The sequence below is a fragment of the Pteropus medius genome, unplaced genomic scaffold, assembly GCF_902729225.1.
Source record: "Pteropus medius unplaced genomic scaffold, Ma_sr-lr_union100, whole genome shotgun sequence".
In the NCBI taxonomy this organism is placed as follows: Eukaryota; Metazoa; Chordata; class Mammalia; order Chiroptera; family Pteropodidae; genus Pteropus; species Pteropus medius.
Window position 1 is genome coordinate 7,430,279 of NW_024349519.1, and position 12,090 is coordinate 7,442,368.

General features: G+C 32.3%; 1 protein-coding gene across 2 annotated transcripts in view; it reads right to left on the reverse strand.

Annotated features, from left to right (window-relative positions):
* The window catches only part of LRRK2 (leucine rich repeat kinase 2), a 114,393-nt gene that overhangs the window by 37,541 nt on the left and 64,762 nt on the right, over positions 1–12,090 (reverse strand). For both annotated transcript variants that reach the window (XM_039882305.1, XM_039882306.1), the window contains 5 exons: positions 10,751–10,980; positions 10,213–10,340; positions 8,961–9,179; positions 5,516–5,717; positions 4,404–4,492 (listed from right to left, as the gene is read on the reverse strand). In XM_039882305.1, the coding sequence (XP_039738239.1) occupies positions 4,404–4,492; positions 5,516–5,717; positions 8,961–9,179; positions 10,213–10,340; positions 10,751–10,980 (868 nt within the window). The remainder of the gene's footprint in view (positions 1–4,403; positions 4,493–5,515; positions 5,718–8,960; positions 9,180–10,212; positions 10,341–10,750; positions 10,981–12,090) is intronic.

Consider the following 12,090-nt stretch of genomic DNA (forward strand, 5'->3'; position numbering starts at 1 on the left):
AATTCAGATAAAAAAACTATGGAGATCTTCTGAAAACAATGATTCCAACTCAAATTCAACAGATAAATCTAATACCCCATGTTCTATTACAGTTTCATTAATAATATATTTCTAGGGAAATTATCTTCTAGACTGTGTTATCGCTTCAGGCTTGCAATAAAAGTGTTACTTTATATTTATATAATAGTAGGCTTCCATCAATGGGGAGAAAGGCAGTGTAGTATATAGTTTAGTGATTCTCAAACAAAGTAACTACTGAATTTTGTTGGACTCTACTCAAAATCGAGATCAGTAGGTCTGGAATGAGGCTTGAGAATCTTTTTTTTTTAACAAGAAACCCAGATGATTCTAATGTGGAGATCATACTTTGAGCTTTGATCATCATCATAGCAGTTAAAAATATAAGTCAGAAGACTCCAGGTTCAAATCAGGCTCGACTACTAGCTGTGTGAACTAGTAGTAGAAAGGTACTTAATTTCTTTAAGCCAGTTTCCTTCTCTGTAAAATGAGATAATAGAAGTGACTGTCCCTTAGACTGCTATGAAAATGGAATGATATAATACACATAAGCATGCCAAGTACATATGACAATTTTTAGCATACAGTAAGTCTTCATATGTTAGCCATTACTATCTACAGATTCTTATTCATTTTACATAGCCAAATTAATTTTTAAAAGTGATTTGTGGTTAATTTCTTTAATACATTTATAATGTTGAAGGGATATTTAATTAGGAGCAAACATTATTTACTTTATGTAATTGGCTGAAATGTTGAATTGTAAAGTCCTTTAGGCCCAAGGACTTGACTTATGTATATATTTTGTAGATATAATGTTTATTGAATTAATAAATGAATGATTGAACATAATGATATCTAATGAAAATCTATTATGAGTTTTTAAATAATAAAAACTATATTTTGTGACTTCTCCTACATTGTGCACTTTATAGAAGTCCCAGATCATTCTTACAGTTTAGGCGATAAATAGAATTGTTTGCTGTTTTAGTGTTTTTAAGTTACTAAGACCTTGTCTGACAACTCACTCTCTATCCCTAACTACACTTTATATTTTTTTGTAGCACCCTGTAACCCTGACATAAGTGTTTATTGGTTATTTCCTTCCATTTGAATGTCTATGAGTACAGGGAACTTGTTTTGCCTACTGCGTGCGATAGCCCCAGCACCAGAATAATAGCCAGAACTTAGTAGGTGTTGAACAAATAAGGTTGAATAATGAATTTTAAGAAAATTAAATTTGTAGCATTTATCCTATGGTTAGGTTTATAGCTACTGGGGTCAAACCACTTGGTCTAAAATCCTAATAACTTTACCTCTTCCTAAATGTGTAACTTTGGATAAATTATGCAATCTCCCTGTCACTCAATTTCTACATCTTTGATAGGGTTACAATAGTATCATTTAAAGGAGTTGCTCTGAAGATTAAATGAGATAATCTTTGAAGAGCACATAGTAACTCCTCATATACGAGCCATTATTATATACTTTTTCTAATTTATTTTATTTAGACAAATTGATTTTAAGAGGGTTGTGCTTGATTTTATTTTATTTTTTAGTATATCTACATGTGCTACCGTTCTTTGTGGTAGATTGTTTCCAAAGATGGATATATCAGTTCTTTTCCTCCCTACACATGGGGTCCATTTTCCTGCCCCTTGAATCTGAACTGGCTTTGTGATTGCTCTGGTTACTAGAATGTGGCAGAACTGACACAGTACCAGTTTGGGGCCTATACTTTAGGAGGAGTAGCCATATAAGAGGTACATGGAGGAACACCGATACATCAAAATGTAAGTGTAGCCCTATTGGACTTTCCAGCCCAGTTTGACAAAGGAAGCCAAGTAAATGACTCTAGCCAAGGCCTCATGGAGCAGAACCCAATGAACCCACAGAATAATAAGAAATAATAAACTGTTGATGTTTTAAGCTTCCAAGTTTTGGGGTACCTTGTTAAATAGCAATAGAAAACTGAAACATTATCTTAATTCTATCACCTTTAAAAGACCTACTAATATTCTTTCAGTCTAGCTTATACTTTTATATGAAGAAAGAGTGTTTTCCAAATTCTTCACACATGTTATTATCAAAATTAAGTTGCCATGCGAGCTTTCTAATACTTCACCTGATTAATTCAATAAGTCCCTTTCATATCTTTTATCATACGGTTAAATGAGTTTTGCAAACTTCTCTGTGTTTAGATGAAACCTTCTTTAATAAGTTTAGTGACCTAATAGCTCAGGGCATATAGAGGGAAGGTGGGCTTATTAGAGCTTCTGCCCCATGAAATTATTCCTGCCCTTGTTTTGATGATTCATGGAGGTGAATATCCCTATTTATTTTTGCAGATGGGTGTCAGATGTCATTCTTGTTTTCACTTGATTATTTATAGCTTTCATTCTCTTTAAACCCCAGTGAAAACGGCATTACATTTCACTATATCAGCATAAATCAAAATGATGTTATTTATTTTTAAGTTAATAAAAAATTTAAATTATCATTTTACTGACCCTTTAGATCTATCTTTCAAAATAACTGAGCTGTTAAAAGTCTTGACTTAGTTTTCGCTTAAATTAACATGTTTATAGTATAACTATGCTTATGAGAAGAACGTTCATGGAGTTTCAACTTAATTAATCCATAGAGTCTTCAGAGATTTTACCGTGGTCATGGCAGAAATTTGTTTTTGCTAAAAGATTGTGTTTCTGATACAAACCACTTCCTTAATCCACTGAATAAAATACTCCCACTCAAATATTATCCACGTGTGTGCAACTTTAAATGTTCCCAGTTCACAAGGAAAGACCACTTTTTAGTGCAACATTAGCCTTTTCTTGACTATATACAGTTTAGTTATTTTCTGAGAGTTATAGTGTTCTACTTAGGATGACAAAATCTTCAGAGTATATTTAAAACTTTCTTTGCTGTACAGAATTCATCTATATCTCACATACTTTTTGTTTAGCTGCATACTGGCACACTTTCCAAAACTACATGAATACATCTTTATAGTTTCGAAGACTTTTTTTTCATTTCCAAAATATTAAGCCTTAATTAACAAATAAGTCAAATATGAAATTAGCTAACATTTACTTCTTATTCACACTGAACTAGAGAGGGAATGTAGAAGATAACATTGTTATAATCCTTATTTTACAAGTGAAAAAAACAAAAGACTTATTAAAACATTAAGAAATTTCACAAACTATTGTAAGAGATCTGAATATAGGTCATGCATGGTGACTCTAGAAGTTGTGCTCTCAAGCAACCCACTTCACTGGTTTCATATTCTCTATGGCATATGTGCAGAAGGATGAAAATCTACTTTATAAAAACCTACCAAAATAGTAATAGCTACCATGTTACTATTAACTGCCAATTAAATTGTCTCAATATGCTCTCAACTTCTGTGGTATAGGATTTAGCCCCAAATAAGTTCCCTCTTCAAAATATCTTCCCTCTTTTCTTAGCTGGAATTTAGAAACTTTTAGGGATTCAGGGGGCCACATGCAAAACTATAAATTATACTCATAATCCAAAATAATTGCCAGTGAGTACACATGCTAGAGACATCCTCCCTGAGTTCACCTCAGTTCATAATTAAACTCAACTGGGCTGATTTTGTATCCCCAGCAATATTTGATAATGTCTGAACACATTATGGCTTTTCATAACTGGGAAAGTGCTACTAATATCTACAGGGCCAAAGATGCTGTCCTATGATGACGACAAAGTATTATCTGACCCCAAGAGTCAATAATGCTGACACTGAGAAACTCTGAGCTAGTGTGTTCTCCCTGAGTGGTTTTCTGTAGTAAACTTATAGAGATGGATTATTATAACTAATTTAATTTAAACTCTTTGGTAATTGATTATTATCAGAAAAAAAATAATTTTCCATATGAAATATAAATGGAGAAAAGGTAGCTATTACTACTGCCATCCAAAGTTTTCAAAAACTATAAGCATGTAGAGATCAGACCATCCTTCTCAAGAGTCAAAACAAGTCCTCTCCTTGTTGTCTAGATAGCGGTTTCACAGGCTTACCAACACAATTTTCTCATATGCATTTACCCTAGGGACTTCCACAAAGCTTTCATTCAATAACCAAACCAAAGATATCATCAAGATCTAAAAAAGCACTGTGAAACAGAATGAGACAAACACCTGTCTTTAAAGACATTACAGTGAACTCTAAGATATCTTCCCTTTTCCATGAAACTTTCCTTTAAGCAGTCTTCTACATGAAGTGTTTTACATTTTCCTATATTTACAGTAGTTTCTGTCATAACTGAACACAAACTCTATAATGCTCAATGCTCTGGGTGCCATTTGTTCTTCTCTTCAACCATTACCACTATGCCACAAAAATATAAGACACCGACCTGTGCCATGACTTTACACAGCCACTTGGGTTCCACAAAATATAAGTTACTTAACTGAAGTGCTGGGTCTTGAAAATGAAGAAGGACCCCTGTAGTAAAAATAAAACAGTTAAACATGGAATCTAGAATACAAAAATATCTTTATATTTTATAGAGAGAGAACCTAATCTAACCTCCTCATTTCACAGATGAGAAAACTTCAGTATAGTAAGTGGCAGAGCTGGGACTATAACCCAGGCATCCTAGTCTCAAGCTATAAAATCCTAAAAGTATTTTCAAACTATATAAAATGATCATATATAACCATATTTGAGACAATGACATGCATTGGAGAGCATGTATTTACAAATAAATAGAAATTCATTATTTTCATTTTGGCTTTCTATATATACACTGCAAAGACATCCTATTTTCAAATACAGGTAAGAAACAGAATATCCTAGGAAGCTATGGGTTTTAAAATGATGAGAAGAAGGAACATATATTCCACATGAAAATTATTTTTCATACAACAGAATCTAGGGATTGAAAGCAGCTTTCCAGTCACCCTAGTACCGCAAATAAAATCACACATTTCTACCCAGGTTATGCTATCAAGTACAAAATTAGCACTGAAGTCAGTTTGTGAGTCATCTGTGAGATCATGCTGCCAATGTGTAATACAACAAAGTCAGATCTGTCACTCAGTAGCTGCATCCTCTTAGGCAACCCGATTCTCAAAGTACCCTGTTAGACTGTTCCAATAATAATTCTCTTTTACAAGCAACTTCCACACACACTAAAGTCATTGGATACTATGCTTTGTGCTCAGGGTTCCACAGCTCCTGAGTAGTAAGGTCAAGTTCTAGAACCTACACTTTTTAACTTTTGCTCAGAGACTTCCCAACACTGCCCTTAGATGATTTCTATTTTTTTCTTATGATATGAAATATGATTTAACACCAATACATGTGATGATCATCCAAAAAGAAAAAAAAAATCAGTGGTCTATTAAAGAATGCTATAGATATTTAGTTAGATATTGAATGTAAATTCTAACAGGGATCATATCCATTTTTATAGACTACTACAGCCAAGCTTTGAAAAGACTTGAAACAAACAAACATACAAACCTGATTCATTTAGAAAGTGAACTGCATGAGGAAGCTCATTTTCATCTAATTGCAGTTGATTTTCTTTCACGAGTTGTAATAATCGTTTCCGGTCAATTACAGGAAATTCAGTTGGCACATTTTTACGCTCTGATAAAATGATTTTCTCAAGTTCTACATAGCAATCTGGAATCAGCTGCCCAACAACAGGCTGATCTCGGATCTATGTAATTACAAATGACAAGCTGTAAAAATCCATTTTATTCATATATTTGTCAGGTGGTTGATGAATTCAGTGGTAATAGTTTTTACAGAAAGGGGTATATTAATATAAAAATCATTTAAATTGTGAGAAATAAATAAGATATTAAAATAAAAATATGAACACCAAAGGAAAATTGGAAATAACTATTAAATAAAATAGTATGGAAATATTTATCTAGCTATCTAGAAAATCCATGGCAAAACCCAGGATAGATCACTAACCATAAATAAAAGACTTTTTATTTTATAAGATATTAAAATTAAATGCAATAAATATTCTAGCATAAGAAATCAGTATTAGAAAGCTTTTGGATCTTGTTTATTAGATACAAATACCCACATCCTGGGGTAAAAATATTAAATTTGTGCTTATTTGCAAAATGTTATATTAGTGGAATGTACATATCAACAGTGAAACCTGGATATAGACATAAAATCTCCTCAACCAAGCTATCTTTTTTATGAAACTGTGAACTTTGGAAAATAAAGTTCACTTTGTTACACTTTGAATTTAATCACTGCTTACTAATTTAAAAATATAAAATAAAAAACTTTATATGGTCTTAAGATGATAGTTTCCATAAAAAAAGTATTTTCTAAACCTTTTTTTTTTTTTTTACTGAAAATCTAATTTTAAATAGAAATATAAGTCTAACTATAGCTAAAATACCTCCAAGAACCACCAGGTGGCAAACTCTCCTCATTTCTCAGCCCTTAATATATTCTTGTATATTCTTTTTACCTGACAACAATGATTAGAATTTCTACCTAAATTCTCAAACCCATCACAAATAGAATTTGGATTTACAAACAAAATTTAACTTGCTCTTTTTTTACTTGTAGCTAAAACCTCACGGAGCTTCTTTTACAGCAGCTATAACCATTACTTTACATATTTATCTGCAGTCTATTTTCATGTTTCCTTTGCCCCAGAAATTAAATATAATTCCACTAACCTCCACTTTCATAATTGCTCTCTGCATCATTTGTAAAGTAAGACGAAACAGCAGTTCAGATTGAAGTTTATGTTCTAACCCAATGAGGAAAATCGACATAAAAATAAACAAGAGTACTCATGGAAAGCAAACCATGTCAAAAAGGGATGAATTGTATAGGGCTGGGTTACAGGGCCAGCAAAGGAGTTCCTTCTGCTAATGGGTTGGACAAGATTGAAAGGGGTATTTTGGCACTGAAGTCTGTTTTGTCCTACTACTTTTTTAAATTTGAATGTCAGGTCACCAACAGCCAAAAAAAAAAAGAAAAGAAAAGCATTTACTCTAGAGTCTGTACAGACACATACTAATAAGAGTGAGATAGGGAAAGGTTAGAGAAGAGCCAAGATAAAAGGAAAAGATGAAAATCAAATGAGAAGGCACAAAATGATCTCTACGAGATTAAAAGCTGCCATTTGAATACACATTGAAGCACCTTAGGGAAGAAAAAATATTCAAGTGTGGGCGAGTTCATTGGTTCTGGGTCATCTATTTTGTAGAGCAGTCAAATGGATTTTCAAATCAGTATCCGGAATGACACATCCATTAACAATACATACCTTTCTTCAAATAATATTGCTATTTCTCAAAGCATTTGTTTTACTTGCTTGTATGGTGTTGCCTTCAGATTTTATTTATAAATGCAGGAAGAAAAATGGTTTATTGATTGACAGTGATAACTTGCTATTAAACAAGAGAAGTACTAGCCCAGCTTGATGAACTAACCACTTTATCCATAGACTTTGCTTCAACTAAATTCAGTCTTTTTCAAAACAAACTTATCCTCCAAGAAGACTATTTAAAAATATAATATATGCTCCAACAACAATGATAAAAAGAGAAGCTATTAAAATATTATAAGTAACAACAAAGTCTGTAAGTACAGGTATAGCTTTAGAAGAAAACCACTTGAATAAAGAGAATATTTAATTGGATGTATGAATTTTCTGTTTGTTTCTTAAAACTCATTATTACTCTCTAATCATATGTTCTGAGAAAGCAGGAAAATCTGCAAATAAATAATGTTATTCTTCCTACATAAAATGCCACTACTGATCCACCATTGGTAAAACATTTTAGTGCCTGTAATAAATGTATTGAAAGATACAAACATGCAAATTATCTCCTTGGGCACCACAAAGACCAGCACATTTATAAATGGCTCATTAGGTTTTGGAAGAAAGGATAATCTGTGGAAATGGAACAGAACTAAGCTAACTGTCCGACTCATTATAACCAGGGTGGCCATGTAATTTATCATCCACACTGGAAGGCTTTTGAGAATGTAGTGGGACACTGTTAATAATTATGCTGGGACTGTCCAGGCAAAACAAGACCCTAGTTATAAGCCATGGCCTCTGTCATTAGTGCTAATGAGCTAACCCAACTCTAAAATGAAATTTACCATTGTGTTTGTCGTGTTAAAGTATTCAGGGCATTTTTCAGTACAATTTACACTCTGCTGTCTGTAGAACCCAGGTAAGATTTCTTTCTCCTGCAAGTATTAAAAACAAGTGTTCTGCCTGATAACCAATTTATTTGTATTTTATGAACTCTATGAATTACATTTGGCTTATGAGAAGGTAACTTTAGAAATCAAAAACATAATTCCAAAAATGAAAAACCCCATTTGTAGGAACTAAAAAATTGCTTAGACATTGTAGAAAACCAAATTAGTGATCTTGGCGACAAAATTAAAAAAAAAAAAAATCTCACAATATTGAGGAAAAAGCATTTGAAATTGGAATCACAGTGACAAGAGACATGAAGGAGAAGCACAGAAGATCAAGATGAGCATAAAATAGGAATTCCAAAAGAAAGGAGAAACAGTTAAAAAGTAATAGACAAAAGATGATCTCAAGACCTCACTATTCGTGTTTATCCCTTTGACCAAATCACCACTACAGAAAGTTGAGAAAGGGCATCAGAAATACTTTCTCAGGTTCTCTCAGAAACATTCTGCCAGTCTCTCAGACACTCTTATTTTTTTCAGGATCCTCTAATTACTTTCATTCCCATGCTTGTGAAATTAAGTATGGCATAAATAATTTTAAAATTAAAAATACTTTAAAAGGTAACGGCTCTGAAAAACTTCACAATTTTAAGATATTTGTTCTCTTCTCAAGACTTCTGACATTTCTAAACTATTGTATAATATGAGAATTAATTATGTTTATCTACCAGCCTACAGTAGGCATCAACCACGTTACCTTGAAATTAAGGCTTTCATTTATGATGGTTTTCCGAAGTTTTGCCAAAGCATCAGATTCCTCAGTGGCATTCACAAAGTGGTAATCACGTATTGCAGGAAAGCCTCGCTTGTTTAAGAGTTCCTTGGTAATTTTACTTATGCAGGCTTTGCGCTGCTTCTCATCAGAAACATCCAAATGTGTGCCAACAAGAATCACAGGGGAAGAAGAAGCACGAGCCTACAGGAAAGATAAAATCCTCTTGTGTTTGTTTTAAAATCAAGTCTGCTTACATTGCCATTGATATTTACTTTCTATGAATTCACTTTAGTAGAAATGAGAAATTAAAAGACTGTCTTTCCTTCTTTAAACCTAAAAATAGTAACCTTAAGAAATTTTGAAGTCATTTTTATGCATTTCTTCATTCAATTATTACCGCTTTTCGAGCGGCCTATTTAACAGTAGGGGCATTTTAGTATGCCTCAAAATGGGTTATTTTCTAAGTGTGCATTGGACTCTAAATAAAATAAGCAATCAATAAACCCACAAATTATTTCAAAGTGTCATAATATGATTTGTATTTTCTCTTCCTTATCTGCAAATTCGATCTCTTGAATTCATTTTAAAGTCATTCTATGTGGAGTCTACAATGCAAAAAAAAAAAAAAAGCCACTGAAGTACAACTGCCATTGTAATATTTGTTCACTTTAGCTAACAAAAGTTTAAAAAATTACCAAAATTACAAAACGAACCTTTAAGGAATAGCTGACAGCATGACAACAAGGGAGAAAGTGGAAAATAACAAAAGCAGATTCCAAATACAAGAACGTATTGTCAACTATACTACAATTTACAGAAAGAAAAAAGGTCATATTAATCTGGTATCATTTAAAAGTATAAGATCTTAAAAATTTCATACTAAATTGCCACTGAAGACACCGCTGGTGATATATGGATTGCTTTTCTTTAGTACACCTTACTATTTTAGTAAAAATAGTTTAACATGTATATTTTCAATTTTTATAGCTTAAAAGGGTTTCAAGAATATGTAATACTCACCAACACAAAACAGACTATTTTCATGTCACGACTTAATTACTCTGAAAATGTCCCAACTCAAAATTTTAGTGATTCTCACTTTCTTTTAAAATATTATTAGAAGAGACTGAAGCAGCTGTTTTGCCCAAAATAAATTACTTACACACACACACGCACACACACACACACACAAATGAGAATTATTTTCTATTTTCAAATAATTAGAACAGATCACCTTTATATTGAAGAGCCAAGGTTTCATAGCATCAACTTCAGCCTGCCCTTTGCTGAGGTCATAGACAGCAAGGTACAGTGATCGTTGGGTCATAAAGTGGGGATGAGCACTATAGAATTCCTCACGACCTAAATAAAGATTAGAGACTTTTTTTTAGCTTTCCAGACAATAGACAAATATCCTTTTTCAAAACAGATTTTTAGGTGTACTATCTACTATTTAGCATACAAAAAGAGAAAAATAATCAGCAATGTTTATAAGACTATACTGGATTTTTATAGGGACTGACAACTTCTAGCAAAAGTGTTAGCTACCAACCAAGTACTCAGCTTTGGCTGGCACCTACTGGTTTCTAATGTTTCCCTCCATACACTTCTTCATTCTGGTTGCAAGGATAAAACTAGAAGTAAATGGCTTCGGAATAATTCTATAGGATCCACTCAGTCTCTTTCTAGTATTAGAAAATAAAACTTAGTTTTTAAATCCCTGTTCTAAATAAAGGATAAATGAGATTTTAAAATTCTCGCAAAATAAATACCTGCAAAATCCCATACATTTAGAATGAGATCTTTCTTCTTTTTGCCCCTTATTTGGATAGGCCAGTCTTTCACGTCTATGCCAACTGTGGCACTTTGCATCCCAAGATCTGATTTCTTTGTTTTCATTAATTGCTGCAATAAGGTGGTTTTACCACTCCCAGTGTTTCCCACAATCATAAGTTTCATTCGGTTATAGGGCACAGCCTTCTTTAACCGTTGTTGAAGAAACCTGGTATTAGAAAGACAAAAATAAAATAACAAACTGCTTAACAGTGTATTTAAGATCTAGGAGAATTCATATGCATTGAATTCTTTTAAATATCAGACTGTTTTAAAATATGGTATGCAAAAGAGTGCATAGCTCATATAACCAAAATGCACATGTCTTTCGGTGCATTGTTAATGCATTTATTTTGTTAGTGATGTTAGTGTAGTTGATAATGACTGGTGGCACTATCGAATATAACGACATGTTACACTATCACCATAAATATTTAAAATGAGAAAATATATTTACATTACCAATTAGAATTTTACATACACACACACACATACACACACACGTACGCACATGGATTTCTTTAAACAACACCAATAAAACCCTAAAAATTATAAAGTGTAAAGTTTTACAAATCTCATATGACAGAGAACCAAGATAGAGTATATACACATACTGTTATACTAAATCTTGATAGTGAGGTTATATTTGGTACATGATATATGTGTGTGTGTGTACATATTCACGTATGGTATATATAATATATATTCACATATATCATGTAAGCATATATATAATGCATATGGAAAGTGAGATTATATCAGTTACATTATAAATTACTACATATAAACATACCAGAAGATAATATGCTGCTATTCCTAATCATTTTAATGTAAAAATAATTGAAACTAATTAGAAGTTCTTTAAGTGGCTAACAAAACCACCTTTAAATTAACAGATTTTAAATGTTCTCAAAAATATAATAGATATAAAAGATATTTTTTAACTGTCACAATGTTACCACAGTTTAAAATTATAGAAGCAAAATAAATCGTAAGTAAATTTTAGGAAATATTGACTGAGCTATTCTCATAGCTGATAGGTCTCTGACCAACAATCCTGATATCTGAACAAAAGGTATAATATCTTTTCTCAATTTCTCTGTTACTTTAGAAAATGAGATCTGATGGATCATATCTATACCTGCTACTATTGAAATCAGGCCATTTTCTCACAGACAACTCACAAGAAAATCAATGATTCAAAGACAAATAATTATTAAGAATTCACCACTCTTTGAAAAAGTCATTTTTTTAAAAAAGCAAACGATGCCTGCAATTT